Source organism: Nyctibius grandis, chromosome 5 (genome assembly GCF_013368605.1).
Source record: "Nyctibius grandis isolate bNycGra1 chromosome 5, bNycGra1.pri, whole genome shotgun sequence".
Classification (NCBI taxonomy): Eukaryota; Metazoa; Chordata; class Aves; order Nyctibiiformes; family Nyctibiidae; genus Nyctibius; species Nyctibius grandis.
This window is the reverse complement of record NC_090662.1, coordinates 63442603-63459761: the sequence shown is the minus strand read 5'-3', so window position 1 is coordinate 63459761 and position 17159 is coordinate 63442603. Positions and strand designations below refer to the sequence as shown.

General features: G+C 41.9%; 2 protein-coding genes across 4 annotated transcripts in view; one reads left to right on the top strand and one right to left on the bottom strand.

Annotated features, from left to right (window-relative positions):
* The window catches only part of SYN3 (synapsin III), a 184690-nt gene that overhangs the window by 109594 nt on the left and 57937 nt on the right, over positions 1-17159 (bottom strand). The window lies entirely within an intron of this gene.
* TIMP3 (TIMP metallopeptidase inhibitor 3) overlaps positions 1-17159 on the top strand; it is a 35613-nt gene that overhangs the window by 12098 nt on the left and 6356 nt on the right. The window contains exon 2 of the mRNA XM_068402054.1: positions 13910-13992. Coding sequence (XP_068258155.1) covers positions 13910-13992 — 83 coding nt within the window. The remainder of the gene's footprint in view (positions 1-13909; positions 13993-17159) is intronic.

Genomic DNA, 17159 nt, shown 5'->3' with positions numbered 1-17159 from the left:
CAGGACCAGCCAATGCCAGACTGCTTTCTGGAGAAGCAGAAATGTTTCAACTATTCAAGGCTGTATTTCTTCCCTGCCCTGTTTGGAAGGTGGCAGGGGAATCCTTACTTGTCTTGGTGCATTTTCACTAAAATCCCTTACCAGAAAATATTACTGCAAACTGTGGCAGTGAGAATGTAATCTGTGGCTGTTTTGCATAGTTGGATAAATTGTTGGTTTTGTTTTTAGGCCAGCTTGTGACTCTGAGGCTAACATTGCTCCAAATACTATTAATAGCAATCCTTGTCATTTAAGAGGTTTTATCTTTTCATTATTATTCATACATGCTCTTTTCTGGATTTGCTAATATGCATTTGCACTTCCTCAGCTTCCATGCCTGTGGAAGGAAGGAGTGGAAGGAACAGCGTGTATCAATAGCCTGGTTTTGTTAACTGGGGTTCTGCTTATCCCACAGAATATTAGAAGCAGAGATGGAACTATACATTGGTAAGCCACACCTCTGATTTTTCTCAGGGAGGGGAAAAAAGCTGTGTAACTATTCAAAGTTGAGATATTAAGTGTGAAATTAATCAGTTCCAAGGGGATGAACAACTGCTATTCAGAGGGAGTGCCTTGCGCTTCTGTCTTCTCAGAGCTACAACAGTTCAGTGTTCCTGAGTCAGTGTTTCCCTTGGGGTAGTGGAAAATCAGAGCCGAGCAAGGCTGCTAAAAATCCAGGCTTAGACGTGTGCCTTGTGTGCGTGTGTGTACATCTTGCAGTTCAGTGATGACCCTGATGACTTCTTGAACTTTTAATGACAATGCAGCTGTCTGTTCATGGTGCTAATTAACCCAAAAGCTGATTACTTCTTCCCCTTCGTTATCCATTCTGTGAATGAGATGTGAAAACAAGATGATGGCTTTTCCCGTGCCCTTAGGGCTGACTGAGCCTGGCAGCAGTGACCCTGCTTGAGTAGAACTGAAAGAGCTGCTGCGCAATGGCCCATACTCCTTTTTAATGGGTTATTAAAATTCCACCTTCTCCCCCTGCCTCCAGTCCCTTACAGTTTGGAGTGAAGGCACTTCGGGGAAAACAGCTGCAGGAATAACTTTCCCCCTTTTCTTTTGGAAAGGGAGAGACAGCTGTTCAGTTCGTAAGTCTAGGGATTCCACCACTACTTATTTAGGGCCTGATCCTGCTCCAGTTAAAATCAGTGGAAAGATTCCCACTGGTTCAACAGGCAGCTGAAGGAAGCAGCTTCAGGAAGCAGCCTGCAATCAAACAATTCTGCTTCAAAATGTTGGAAATGGCTAAAAAGGAAAAAGAGTAGGAAGGCATTTGTCATAGAGTTGACTTGCTGACTTGCCTGCAGTCTCAAAGTACAAGCACTCAGCAGGCCAATGTTTTACTTGAGGAACAGGTTAAATTAGTGTGTTTGTGGTATTCAAAGTCACTTTTAAAAGATAGTTCTAGTAGGTCTACGTTCATTTACAGTCTGCAGCGTTGACAGACTTTTATTGACACAGTGAATTAAAGGACTGATCTTTGATGTTGAATGCTTATTTTAGTTTAGATACTCATTGAGATCATAGGGGATAATGGCTTACTTACTGAAATGATGCCAGTTCTCAGCACCTGCAGCTCTCATTGGTATGAATTTACTTGCTGCTTCTGAAAAATGAAGGGGGAAAATGGACTTTACTCTTGCTTCTGTCATTAGAGCTTGTTGTTGTCACCTCTGATTTATACAGTGAAAGAGGAATCTAGAAACTTGCTGGAGAGGGCCAGAATTTCTGTTCCATAGAGAATTTTGAAATGGTGGAAATTTATTCAATCTGAAATGTGAGGGAAAATGAAAATATCAGTCTTCAGCATGTAATTTTCTGGAAAAAGGGATTCTGATGCATCTGAATCTAATGTTTGAAGGGTTAATTCAATACGTCAGTTTTGAATGAAGGTGTCATTTCACATCACCATTTAGATTTCAAGTGCAGTTGAAGAGAAATGCTGATTCAGGATGAAAATAAGTTTCAGTTTTTCTGAGAAGAAAAATAAAAACCAGTTTTGCTGAAGTTGATGCTTTCTTTAGAAATTTGTGACTTAAGTAAAACCACACTTCCTGACAGGAAAATGCATTTTCAGAAACACTTTTACTGGTCCTATCTCTGATGGTTTAACAGTAACAGCCTCCCCTTCTGGAAGTGCTGATTTTGATCAGATTACACACTACCTCTCAAGCTGGGAGAGATTCCAGTTCATTAGCCCTCTCAGGTTTGTAGTTAGCTTTTTCTGAATGCTGAGAATTCCCTTTAAAACACAAATCTACATACTGTTTGCTTGCTCCAGTCCTTGGCAATGGGCAGTTCTCCTTGTGTTCGCTGCATTAATGAACAAACAAGTCTGTGGTTGTGCTGCTGCCACTGGACTGAGACGAGGTATTTCCCCGTGTGTTTCTGTTAGTTCCCTCCCTGTCAATGTTTAAACATGCTTACACCTGTGTTCCAGGTGTGAGCTTAACTGAAGCCCTGAAAAGCTGACTCTTGGGAGGGTGGTTCATTACTTTGCCAAATAGTCCTGTTACAGCAATGTCTCAGGAGACCTGGACAGGCAGGAAGAAGTCAGGCTCACTGTATACCCTGGAAATGATTACCCTTATCTGTAAACATTCAGCAGTGCAGTGTTGAGAGAACTTCTGCCTCCCAAAACAATTAGTGGGCCTTGGAGCATTCAGAAATAGCACTGTGCCAGGGCAGCTGTGAAATGACTATCCAACCATATCTTGTGACCTTTTGTGGTCTTTTTGTAAGAAGTTACAAGGACAACTAAGAAGTATTACCAGAATGCAGGCTTACCTCCCTCAAACTGGAACTTTATGAAAGTTTTTGGTAAGAATTCTTTATGAAGTTCTCAAACTCCAGTAGCACAGATGAGCTGGCTGACTGGTAGGTTCACTTTAAGTAAATGTCCATCAGATTCATATGGTCAGACTTGAGAATTTCCATATAAAAACCCACTAATTATCAGTACTAACAAGGAATAAAACAGTATGGGTTAGTCTTGGATTTGTGTAAATATCTGTTGTGCAAAAAAGAAAGAAAGTCAACAATTGGTGGTAGACAGGCACTGTTAACCATTCAATGTGTTCTCTGTGATTACAGAAGTCTGGCTAAGAGTCATATCTCATTAATATTTCATTGGGAGCACCAGGATGCATATGAGCATCCAGATAATGATACTCAGCTTCTGGAAATCTATTCTGATTATGGCCTATTGGGCTGTTCATGAACATGAAATTTTGATGAGAAGTTTCTATGCAGAAAGTTTGGGTAATAAAAGAACAAGATGGTTATACTGTTTCTCTCTCCACTGCAGTTTCTATGGAACAACTTTGGCCAGTCTATCAGTAGGACAGTCAGGGAGTTTCTGAGAAAACTGAAGAGCAAAGGTAAATGGCCAGTGTCTGCCTACCCTTTCTGCTGTCCGTGCTCTGTGTCATTGCACAGGGAAAATCCTGTGTCTTCAGAGCCAGAGGATGTACAGCGTGCACTATTTGTGTTACTCATGTAAAGAGTTGTTGCTTATAGATGTTCTTAGACTTCCAGATCTTCCCATTACCTCTTTCCTGAGATGTCTTATGTCACCCTGTCGTCCCCCCCCCCCCCTTTTTTTTTTTTTAACCTTAACTCCCACAACAAATCAACACTGAGTTCTTCTGGCCTTTGATATCCCTTTGAAGGTCCAAAATGAAGGATGATGTTTTGGAACACAGTTATGACAGAGCACTACATGGGATCCTGGAAAGTTCTGGATGGGTAGGCAAATTGGTAAGTGTGAGGTTTGCCCTGATACTGTCCTGACCTTGACCTGTAGTCTGACTGGGAATTGTGGTACACGAGACTGATTCAGGACTCAGGGAGGTTCTCCACTTGCTTTAATGAACAATGAATCAGGATCCCAGTGTCTTTACATGGTGCTCAGACTCCAGGCTAAAATTCTTCATGTAGTTAAGCTGAACTACATAGTATTGATGATTGTGATTACATAATAGACATTTATAAAATGGGCAATTAGTGAATTCCTTAAGCATTATGATAAACCAGAACTGTGTCATGGACACGGCCAGTGTATGTGAACAGTCTGCAGAGGCTGTCAGCTTCTGAACAATTTATAATGGCAGGCAAAGGTACTGGCTTCTCCCAGGAGAAATTGTTTGAATCCAGGTTTAATTACAGGGTCAGGCAGGCCTAATACTAGGTCCTGTCAGGTCCAGTGCAAATAGGAACAGCAGAGCAGCACATATAGGCCTGACCTGGTTAAATATGTATACCTCTTAGGCATGGACAGCTGCTTAGCCTGTCAGTTCAGTGCAAGTTTTCTAATGCAGGAAGGAATTTGCAGGCCCACCCAGTACCCTTGAAATCTATACATGTTCCCAAACAGTTCTTCCTCTCTAGCTCCTACGTGCAAAATTGAGTGTAATCCATGTGATCAGTGGAGTGCAGCCTCCTTGAAGAATGCTGGCACAGGTCCCAGCTAGGCGAGGTGCTGAAGCAAGGAGGGTCCTCTGAAGTAAGTTGCTGAAGCAGGGAGTGTCCAGGCCTGTGGCTCTTGATACTCCCTGTTTTGAAAGCTTTACATGGGCTGTCAGAGCTGCCCTATTTCTAATGAGCAGAAGAAAACTGCTTTCAGATGTTCTCCTTGGCAGGACTCTCTCCTCTTCCTGTTGCACCATTTGGATGTGAGTCCCAGGTGCATTCATGGATTGCATGGTGGGTTAAGGAAGACTAATAAATAGGCAGATTTGGCTCAAGAATTTTCTATTGCCTCCTTGAAAAATACAGTGATGAATTTATTATGTTTAACTCCGGATATCCCACAGAGGAAATCTAGCACTGAAGAGCAAAGACATGCCAGTTCTATGTATCTGGCTTTGCAGATGTCTCACTATTACATGAAATGCAAAGTAGCATGTACCAGGTTCAGCCCTGGACATTCACTGTATGTATGGTTGAGTGCTAGATCAGAGCATCTTTCCCCACTTCCTCTTGTGATGTATGCAAACAGTCTCTTGGCTGCTTGGTGGAGATAGTGGTTTTGTTCTGATAACCAGGTATCAAGCTGCAACACAACAGCTTGCAGAAGGAATGACCATATCCCAATAGAGCAACTTATCTACAGCTTTGCACACTAAGGACTTTTCTTTCTCAGCAGAACTGAAACTTCCTGGGAAATTTGCAGTCAAAAAGAAAAAATGGAAAAAAAGAATGCGTCTACACTGCCTCTTCAGCCTCAAATCTCCTCGCTGTGTACCCATTTTGATGTACATGTAAAAGCAATGTCATTTGAATACTTGCAACAACAGACGTCGCATTTGAGGACTGTATATTACCCTTGCTTAGGATCAACAGCACTTTATTCTTTAAGCAGTGCCCGTGACCTCAAGGGAGTAAAAGTCTGCCCCATGTGAATCAGAATGGGATTTCTGTGTTTGTAGTAGGTTCTTTAAAATACCACTCGATCCATTTTAATAACTCTGGCCACTCGTTCTTGTAGTTTATTATCATGATCTGTGGAAATGGAAGATCAGCCTCACTTGCAACTGTATCACTAAATCACAGGCAAAGGACATGTTTTCTCCTTGCAGAGGCTGCTCCCCTAAGTGTACTTCTTTAGGCAATTCATCTCTCATCATATGCTCCAATTTCCATGTTACTGCTCACTTGATGGGTTGGGAAATGATCAATGCCAGATGCACATTCCTTTCAGGCAGTAAATGCTCCTGCAGCAGTAAGCCATGTGCACCAGCTCCTTGTTTCATTAAAATCGCATATGGTTTCCATTTGCCCCTAATTGGTCTCACTTCAGCTCTGCCATATTCTCTGAGTGGAACGCTTAGACCTGTGGCTCCTTCGAACAATTCCAAAGAGCTATGACAAACCAGAGCCTTGTCTGTCTCAGCCTGGCTTCCCCTTGTCCTGTATGTACTGTGTCTAGAAGTACTTGATCTGGAAGTGAGGACTGAATTAAATCTTATTGCATAAATCCTATGAAAAGAAAATGGAAAAGGTGTTTTGAGCTGAGTGTTCCCTGATCAGCTTTGAGTCATATGCTTGTTATTTTTATCCACTGTTGTAAGCTGGCTCTGGAACTGCTTTTGTGTGTTGGTTTTGACAACCATCTTTCCCACACTGCTAACCTTGGCTGAAAGCAGTTTTTTCTTTGGCAGTTGTCAGTGGCACAAAATGAGGCAAAATGCATTCTGCTGAAAACATCCCTTGGAGAGAAGTACAAGGTGCCTCTCTCCTGCGCTGTTCATGAGGCACTCCCTTCCCCTCCCTCCGCTTGCACCACTTCTCCTTACTTTACTCTGATACTTGCCTACTGCATTTTGCCTCTAGCCTGAATTCAGCTTTCAGTAACTAGTTAAAAAATATTTAGGTGGTAAGTTTAAAAAAAGCCTGCTAGAAAGGAGACAGAAAAATGGGCCAGGAATTACATTGGTTTCTCTTTTTATTTTACCAGAGGTTTCTCAAAGCTGTAGGCATGCTCGTTATTCTAGCAAACCTAGAATGTTCTGTTGATGCAAGTTGTGAGACTAACTTAGCGATGTGTGTAACTCTTGTGACTCAACTAGCTACATTCTGTGCTTGTTCTAGACAATCTCTTGGGCTTACCTGGCTTCCCCAAGTTTAATAGGTGTAATAGCTAGTAACAACAGACGTTGCTTTTTTTTTTTTCTTTTTTTCTTCCTTTGGCTTTTCTGTGTTTATCACAAGGTATTTCCTGAAGCTAGTCTCACTTGGCATGAAACATACCATCTACACATGAATCTAGAAGATTCTACTTGTAAATGGATATAAATGCATTTTAGATCCGTCCTTTCTTCCCCGTCCTTTCTTCCCCGTCCTTTCTTCCCCGTCCTTTCTTCCCCGTCCTTTCTTCCCCGTCCTTTCTTCCCCGTCCTTTCTTCCCCGTCCTTTCTTCCCCGTCCTTTCTTCCCCGTCCTTTCTTCCCCGTCCTTTCTTCCCCGTCCTTTCTTCCCCGTCCTTTCTTCCCCGTCCTTTCTTCCCCGTCCTTTCTTCCCCGTCCTTTCTTCCCCGTCCTTTCTTCCCCGTCCTTTCTTCCCCGTCCTTTCTTCCCCGTCCTTTCTTCCCCGTCCTTTCTTCCCCGTCCTTTCTTCCCCGTCCTTTCTTCCCCGTCCTTTCTTCCCCGTCCTTTCTTCCCCGTCCTTTCTTCCCCGTCCTTTCTTCCCCGTCCTTTCTTCCATCTTCCAAACAGACTATCCGTGTGTGATGGGAAAGCAAGGGAGATAATATCAGGCATTAGATGCCGGGTCAGTGCTGGGCAGCTGAGGAGTCTTCAACCAAATTGCATATAGGAACCTGAATTAAATGTCTAGAAGAGAATTTGCAATTTCTTATCTAACAAAGACCACTCCTTTCTCTCAGATTCTAATGTATTTCAAAGGGAGCTTGGGCTTCCATAGGGTGAGATGCACCATATGGGGAGGGAGAAAAATGCTTGCTACTGCTGCCATCAGAAAAATTGTATCCAGTTAATAAGCTACAAGTGAAATGCCAAGCACAAACCAAGTTCTGCTTGTTTTATGCAACCTTGCGTCTTTAATTTGTTGGGAGGATTAACTTTGTCCCAAGTAAAGCCCTTCTAGAGCAGTATATACTTTTTGAAGTGTGGGAGGTCTGATGCAATCATAGTCTTGTATGCAAGAGTGGTATCACTCCTTATTTTGCAGTGTTGGAAATCAAGAAGTTCAGCTTGTGCAAACAGACTCTCAGTGGCAGAGAAATCTGAAGGCATGGCAAACCAGGTTAATATTTAGCAACTGCAATTGTGATCAGTTGTTTTAGACAGAGCTTGAGCCTGGGTGAAGCCATTTACTTGCCTTCCACTTTTTTGGGTGACCTTCAAATGGCCTTGCTATGTCCTATACAGGGAAAGCTTTTTTTTGTTCTGTAAAACAAAGGCCAAAAGTAAATGTCATAGTTCTGGTTAGAAAGGGGGAAGGAAAGGTATCTGGGAGTCTTGCCTTCCTGTTTTTATTTAGACTGTTATTGTTAGTCAAAATGTTCCAACACACTTGCTGAAGTAAGCACAAGTCCTTTCCAATGTGATATTTATGTGGTAACTGTCTGACTGGTAGAGGTGATTGGTGTCACGAAGGTGCTCTTTGTCAGTGTTCCTCAGAGTGCTTTGAAAAGGCAAGAGGTCAAGATTTGGACTGCCAGTAATGGGAGCTAGTTTGTTGGTGAGGGGTATGAGAGGAAGGCAGCCAGCAGTGAACCTCTTACTTCACTACGTTTTTTTGCTTTCTTGGTGAGGTTCTCTGGTGATGCTGTGTAGCAGCACAGCTAGATTTGGCTTCTTCCAAGACAAAACAAAAGAGGTTTGATTTGCTCTTGTGGCTTTGGCTGGAGGTCATGATGGAACAAGGCAAAAGAAAGCTCCTGTATTGTATTTTTTCATCTGCCTTGCGCTTTGCAAAAAGCCTTCAAATTCAATACTTTAATTTGTAAAATAATTCTATTCTGGTTATGTAGGAGGAGGTGACTTTCAGTACAGACAGATCATCAAACAGACTGGAGACTTACATCTTATTTTTTTCCCCTCTTCATGAATCCCCCTGCTGTCATCAGCATTTTCCCCTCTGTTCTGCTTTGCTGTGGAAGTGGAGGAGGTTGAGGGTGAGAGGCTCCTTGCTTGTTCCCCTTCCAAAGCAGGCCCCACCCGCTTGCTTCTCATACAAGCCTACAGCCACCAGGCAGTTTAATAGAGCTTCCCAAGAGGCTGCATATAGCTGGGCCAGACTTCCAGTCCAAAGGACATAACCCACTTGTAGTTATGGTCCTCTGTTTTTACGGAGGCCAAGAGTGTTGGTAATAATTGCTAACAGATCAGCCAGGGGAGTGGGATAAGGAATGCAGTTCATGAGAGAGAGTGAGCAAGACAGACACAGCAGTTCTGTATTTTAGCAGCACCAATGCTAGAAAAACTGTATGTAAAAGCATCCTGCCTTGACTAGGTTAGGAGACACCTGCATAAATGCCAGAATAAACTAATACCTCAGTAGTGTGCTAGGCATGCTCAGGAGTCTTAAACATACCAGCTGCCTTAGCCCTGCGTGGTGTGAGCCCTCCAGCATGTCCCAGCACAGTAAGGAGATTTTGTGAGACAGGCTGAATGAGAGAGCTGCTAGTAAACTTGGTAAAAAGTTCTCAGTAAATTGCTTTTGGAAGTGAGCCCTGGTATAGTCTTTGGATGAATAAAATGGCAGCCCTCCTCCTTGGCATGTCCTGTGTCTAGTGTTAAGGCAGCATTGCCAAGTGCGCCATTCTGTTGGGGGTTATTTTTGCTGTCTAGTTCCTGGTGTAGTCAGTGGCCTCAGGATAGAAGAAGCCTTTCTTCATCCTGCTGGTCATATTGCTGCTCCCTGTATATTTTATTTTGCCACTATTTGGATGACAAAAGAATGGACTGGGAGAATAACTTGTCCCCTGTGTCTCCATTAGTAAACAACATGAATCCTCCACATCCTTCACTTACTTAAATGCAGTAAGCATGCATCTCAGCCAGACCTCTCACTTAAAAATACTCATATTGCACACCAATAAAATAAATCCTTGAAACAATAATGAGAAGTGTAGCAGTTGTTACTTTCCTGAGCTGTTCATGATAATTGGTCACAAGGGAAATGGGTTTGGAGCAAATCCGGGTCTCTAAAGGGTGTGTCCTCCACTTAAAATGCTGTTTATGGATGACAACAAGCCCACTTGCATGAAAGCATCTGTTTCTTGAGGTGCAGTTGGGCATGCAACTGGGGTTCGTGGTGTTAGCTTGAGCGTGTACCACTGACCTCTTGTTAAGGGAAGGTGAGATTTGTGATAGTGTCACCATCTGGTGGCTGGCCCCGATAAAGGGCACAGGCTGGACTGAGCTAAAGACAGTTGATGCCTTTGATTTTCAGTTGGGAAAAAGAGCTACTACACATGTAGTAGCTAGTGTGTGCCTGAATGAAATGACTTGGTAATTACAAGTCTTTTTCACCATGTTGTTTCCTCAGCTTGGCAAATGCTTGTCTTCATCTCACATGTCCACTTCCCTTACATTGGTCATTGCCTGTTTGTCTATTCCTTGCCTCATGAAAAAAATGCCTTCTGCTATCTCAGTTGTAAAGCCAGTGTCCTCTTCTGCTTTGTATCTTACCTTTAGGCCTATTCTTCCTATCAGTGCTTGAGAAAATGTCCACAGGATAAAGTTCAAGAGTTAGATATGTGTGCATTTGGGCAGGTAAAAGTGCGTGTAGGGCCTTTTTCTCCTGTGCCCATTCTGATTTGTCTGCCTTTATAAGGCCTTATCCAGTGACATTCGGAAAAAGATGTGATTTGTGTGTGTATTTATGCAGACACTGTGTATACATGCAGACAGTTTGTACCACACTAGAGATGTCAGTGAAATAGAAACCATTAGCTGCTTGCATTATACTAGGCCTGTGGCAAATCTGAGCCATGTCGATTTTCCTAACCACTAAGCTAGTTACATTTAAAAAAAAAAAAAAAAGTCAAGGGAAAAGAGATATGTATTAACCATTTGTGATACATTGTTAGATATATTTCTTGAATCCTCAAACATAGCAGGTTGTTACACTCTTAATTTTTTTTTTTTAGAATATAAACTAAATATCCAGTTTTCCTTCTCTCTGTTATCTCCCTCATTTTTTTAACCATGTCAAATGTTGAGAAGCAGCTGTTATGTTTTCTCCTCTTTGAATCATAGTATGGCTGCTGTGCTTGTCTTATCGAGATTTATATCCTCATCTAATTTAACTTTTCATAAATAATTACAAATCACTCATGAGACCTTGCCAACTGCTCCAGTCCAACAAAGTGACCTGACCTAAAACCCCAAAGTACTGAGAAACATTCATCTTGGAGTATTTTCATAGGCAGTACTTCAAAGGAATTGTGGTTTAAAAATATGCAGCTATTTTGGTGACCACTTGTGTGGGATAAAGTTTCCCATCAGTAACAGCAGGACTGTAATAGAGCTTCAGGGAGAAGGAAGGAGTTCAGGGGAGCAGTCACAGCACCTTTTGCCTCATTCTGCTCAAGCAGTAGGCATCCCCAGAAGTAAACAGTTGACTTCGTTAACGTAACAGGGACTGAATTTGCAGCAGAAATACTGTAAATTTTTGATACTTGCAGAGGGTGAAAAATTCCTCTAGCAAGTGTTCATGGCCCCTGCTCTGTTAGGAAGAATGTTCTTTATCTTCTGACCAGGTGTGAAGAGTGGTCCAGCAGTGTAACTGGTGAGCGGTGGTTTGAAAGAGCAAAGACAGGATCTGGGAAACATGTGGCTGCAGATCTGCAGCTTGGAGCTCTGTTCTGGGCAGATCTACAAGTGGCTCTCATGTGTGGAGGCTTAGGGTGATGAAACTGGACATGCAAGAGCAACCTCTGAGCAGTCCTATCCATCCAGCAATTCTCTTCTGTTACCCAGATACATCTAATCCTCAGGGGGTTGGAATTTAGCCTCACAAAATACAGGAGGTAAACTTAAGTTGGAGTATCCTCTGCTCCTTGGCAAACAGCTTGACTTTTCCTTTAATATGGGAAAAAATGAGGCAGGGTGGGTTCTTTGTTCATTCCTAGCTTTTTGGTAAAGGAAGGAACTTACCTAGAAAAGTTACCATTTGGGTGATAAAGGCAACTTCTCTGAGATACAGAAGGCTTGACCCATTTACAAAAGGCTTGAAGTGACGGCCCACACTAAGGTTTTTCATGGTTTTTACTAGGTGAATTTGCTAGGACAGTTTGTTCTTCTCTAACGTTATTGGGGAACAATAATCTGAAAATACAGGGATTTCTTAGTCTAGTGAGAGATCCTTCCAACTGCTTGCAAGGGTAGCATTAGTTGAAATTGGGATGCTGTTAAGTGCTAGTCTAGATGTACATTTTGAATCTTTGGTCCTATGGTGAAGCTGTTGATTAGTCCATAAATCAAAGTTGGTTTCTTTCTGAAGTGGCTGTGCTACTCTAACTAGAAGTTAAAGGGCTGCCAAGCTAGCAGTGAAGTACATGAAGAAAATGGATTTTTAGATATTTTGTCAGCAGTTGGGAATGTGCCTGTCAACTTTTATGCTAACTGTTTTCTGGTTTGGAAACTGTAGTGTTTTGCAATATTGCCTTTTAGTATATTTCTTATAATTGTCAATAAGATACAAGATTTCATTGTTGATTTCAGATGTGTTCGGCAAACACCAGCTTTTTCAAGTTCAGTGTATCAGATATGCAGTAGATGAAGAGAAGATTTTTGACCCCCTTTGCTATAGACTCCAGCATTAGTGAAGGGCCCTGGAATTCACAAAGCCTTAAAGAAATTTTGTTCTTTCTCCTTGACCCCTAGGCAGTCTGGTTTTTGTAGCTTCACTGGTGGTTGGGGCAACAAATGGAAGAAGCTAGTTCTTTACATACTTTCTGTCCTCAAGGACATGCTTCAGTATAGCTAATAAATTTTGAAGAAGGGAGTAAATCAAAATCTGAACAACTTGTTAACTAGCGGAATCAATAAAGTTGTACTGGCTTTTATTGCCATTGGATAATAGAAGTTTGAAAAAAAAAAAATAAGAATTAAGTTTGACACTCAATGAATGAAGGTTTTGTTGGTCCTTTGAATCAAAGCCAGCAGGACTGTCTTACCTAGTTTAAAATTTATTTGACAAGTCTGGCTGAAGCACAGGATATAAATCAGAGCAAGAGTGAGTTTGTCTTCATTTCGCACCACCCTCATGGAACAAGTTCCAGGAACTGGTGTGTTTAAGCAGACCTGTCTCTTCCTTTAAATCTGTTCTTCAGATTATTCAGAAAGCTGGGACAAGCTTTTTTGCCTCATTGATTTGGTCTAGGTAGTGAACAAAAACTTAGCCTCCTCTTTTTCCCATTTCTTCCAGCAGGCTTCTACAGCTCTTTGAAACCTAAATGAGCTAAGAAGCAACAAGTTGCTTGTGTAGCAAAATGGATCCCTGAAATTTGTTGCTACTTTTAGATAGTTCTGTAATGCAAATAATAACTTGTTGGGTTTTCCTGCTTGCAAAGGAGTACCTCCACCTCTTTGTCTCCCTCGCATGCCTTCCTGCTTTTTAATGAATTGTTTTCTGTGATGCATTAATAGGATACATTCAGCAAAACACAGATGAAATGCTGCAAAAGATTGCTGTGAAAGCAGTACCTCTGTCCCGTGCAGGTAGTTATGATTAGGACCTTCATAGGGTCAGAGGAAATGATGCATGTGATCTGTTTTAGTCGCTGGATTTCAGTAGTCTGGAACCAGTGGGCTGTTTATTCAGCAGAATTGCGTTGTTTGCAATGGTGTACCAATATAAGCTTTATGCAAAAGTATCTGATATCTCCTTTTCCACAAAAAAGGTGTTTCTGGAGGATTTCTATATAACTATTACATTGTCAGTCATGTTATGAGTGTGTTGCATTCTTTGGATTATTCTACTGAAATAATTTTCATAACCTTTATAATGAGAAGCTTAATGAATAAGATTTTAGGTAAGATTTGTACAATAATGTTGTAATTTGATGTTTCTCTTGATTGATGGAATTTTGAGTTGGTTGTTTTGGTTTTTTTTTTTTTTTGTCCTCTTGTTTGTATGAGTGGCGTTTGGGGTACAGGGTTTTCTAACAGTGATTCTTATTCCTCTGAGGACTGGTCTTCACCAATCTTATTTTCTGCAGCCCTTGTAAAAATGAAGCCACTTCCGGTGTTTGTATAATGTGATATGATTGTATAATGTGATATGATTTTACAGAATAATTTATCTAAGAGGCTTTTTTGAAGTGGAGGGTCTAGCCTAAATGTTGTGTGAAGTTGTTCATAATTTGTTGTATTTTTCCTCTCTTATGACAGTGATCCGAGCTAAAGTTGTGGGGAAGAAGCTCATGAAAGATGGACCATTTGGAACGATGCGATACACAGTCAAGCAGATGAAGGTATGTTTGCAGACATTCCACACAGGCTTGTAGATATGATAATGATTCTAATTAACGTGTAAAAATGAATAGATTTTGCATACTTAAAATAAGAGCTTCTCAACTTTTCGTATTGGTCAGCCAGAATGGAAGGTAACCAGCAATTGGTAGAAATTTGCCTGAAAAGGGGAAAGGAGCAGGAAGACGTCATTCCTGACATACAATGCTGAATTCCTGAATTCTTCCTTTTTTTTAAAATTCCTGGTAGTAAAAGATGCCAGATGTGCTTCTCTAGATACTGGAGTCCTGTTTGTGTTCAACATATGCAGTGTTAGACTGTGGAAATGCAAGGTTTTCCATGCAGCACTTTAATTAAGTCCAGATGTGGGAGGCGGGGGGGGGGGGGGGGCAGGCGGGTCTGCCAGCATTGGGAGAGCGGTCTTTCATCTCCTTTCCTTGTATTCTTTGTGACCAGCAGTTAGAATGATAGCATTTTTTTCCACGTACAGAACAAATCAAACTTGTATAGTGAAGTCTTTATAAAAAGCTAAACCAAACACTGTAGCTTTCAAATATCAGCTCAGAAGAGCTGTAAAGTATTGACTCTAAGGTGAAAAGAGGTAGATCTCCTACACCAATTGCTTGGTTTCTCCAGTTCCTCTCTTCAGAGCTCTAATTCTTTGCTGGACAAACTGCACTCAACCTGCTGCTTTGGTCTAAGTTTTTTTTCTTAAACTGACCCCTTGTTATGTAACGCTAAAAATCAGCCCTAGATTGTTTTTCTTGGCTATGCCATTCCAGTCATAAGACTGGTTTATGTCTTTAAAAAAAAAAAAAAGGGAATGGAAAAGCTTGGCAGAGACTGCAGAAATCTGAAACATATTAGACAAAGTAAAGGTTCAGAGAAAAAACAGTCACTTGCCTGCCTCGTAACAGTAACTCTCTTTATAAGGCGGTTTATAGCTAAGCACGAAAGCTGGGAGGAGGAGACGCAAAGCCTGTTTCATAAGCTGTCGCAAAAATGCACACGTAGCCAAATCTGGTCCTGGCGTGGCTCTTCCACTAGAGTGGAATGCTTGCACTTTGAATAAGAGGGCGTGAGGTGCTGGGTTTACTTAATTTCCTTAATCTTAAAAATTTATTTTTAAGATTCAAAAGGAAATATATATTTCTTGATTAACTTGTATTTGTAAAAAAGGCAACTGTCTATGTTGGCAACAGTGAGCCAATGCTGCCACTCTTTTTTTTTTTTTTTTTTTTTTTTTTTTTATTTCTGTCCCTGGCCTCATCAGGCTTGCAGCATCTTGGCCAGCTTTGTCACTCTCCAGCTCAGCCAGTGTACCCCACTTTACAAAACTACTCAATGTCCTCATGCTGCAGTGGCTTCATCAGCTTCTCTTTTTCTGATTTCATCTCGGTCTGTTCAGGACCCCTACTTTCCCTCTTACTCAGTTCCAAGAGTTTGGTGCTTCCTTTCTATGACCATGAACAGGGTCCAGTGCTGATCTAGAATAACAGTAGTCCCCAAAATGAGTTACTAGCCTTTATCAACCATAATGCTAGCCTCTCTCCTAACTAATGATGCAGCCTGCCCTGTTGTCAGCCAGTGACCTGCAGTGTCAGAGATCTCTGGAACAGCATTAAGCATTCCTCCCCTGACCCAGGAGCCTGCAGCAATGTGCCTGCTACGAATAGAGGTTTCTATGTGTTTTTTTGTATGGGAGGAGTATAAGCCCAGGCAAGGTAAGCATGTTGAGTAGAGCAGCAGCCACTCTACTGTCAATAGACACCATCATGTCAATCTTTAAATGAGATGCCTGAGCCTGTCCTGGCTGTTTTCATCGGGTCACAGGGCCAGGGAGTTTACAGCAGATACTGCTGCAATCTGCAACGTCCTCATGCCAAGACCACAAGAGAAAATTGCCTTTTTGCAGGAGCAGTTCCACAGTGTTTTGTTAGGAAGCTACATATCCAACAAAAGCAAGAGGGATTTTAAAGGGGAGATCGTGTGTTGGTCAAATTGCCTCTATGTCTGCTACATAGGTGGTGGGCTGGTGAGATGTTGCATTGCACATTTAACTGTGACCTTTGGCAGGAAGGAACCTGAAGCAGTCAAAGTGCTCAGTAGAACTGGAATGTCCGGAGGACATAGTTCTTGATAAACAAACAAACCAAGTGTCTTCTTTGACACCCTGCTGTCTCTCTGCTGAGCTTAGAGACTTCAGTATAAAGAGGGATTCAGCTCCATACAGTGGGGGAGCTCAGAATGATGCAGCAAATTTTCCCCTTCCTCACCCCACTGAAAGCTGACTGTCCTCCTGCTGAAAAGAAAACTAAGGAGGCTTATGGTTCTGCACAGCTGCATGGGAACAACTCTGAAGATAAAACTAACATGTCAGTGTTTTTTGGCCACCTATAAACCCATCTGCACCTGCAGATGAAAAATAAACAAGCCATTTAGTCCATCAGTGAGTACTGAATTGCCTGTGAAAAGCACTGAGAGCCTTAAAAGGCAACAAACAATCTTTGTATTTCTTTCATGGGTTCCTGGAGTTTGCTGTGGCCGATTCTTGCTCTCACTAACACTCCTGAACTCATTGCTAAATTTCACAACTAAACCAGCTTGGGGTGTGGACTGCAGCACAAGGTCAGCCCACAGGCACAGAACAGCACCAGGCTTTCTAGCATTCAGGTTTGTTGTCTGAAAAGGCCTTGTGCTTTTTCAAGCACCCTCTGCCTTCCCCCACTGCTTTCTCAAATAATTTAAAAATATTTCAAGATCATGTTTCAGAAGTCTGCACAGGAGTGATCTAACCCCTGCATGTTCTGTGATGCTGCAATGCATTCTGAGAATGGCCCAAACCTATTTCAGGAAACAGGCAAAGGAAACAAGGAGATAAGATATTTCTACTCCATGTACACAAACAGTCCTGGTTGACCATGGCAGCACTCTGCACAGGCTGACAGAAGCAAAGAGGCTTTCCTTGGTTTGTTGCTAATCTGTAAAATGAGTCTAAGAGTGAAACCTGATAGTCCCAGGAGGAATGAAGTGGGGTGGGATTAATTTAGTTTAATTTTAGACAGACTAAAATGAGGTGTTGAGTCTTTCCTGCTCTCTTGATTGTCAATGGAGAGAGACAGGAACCACCAAAGGGTAATTCAGCCCACCAGTTGTAGACAGCTATTTT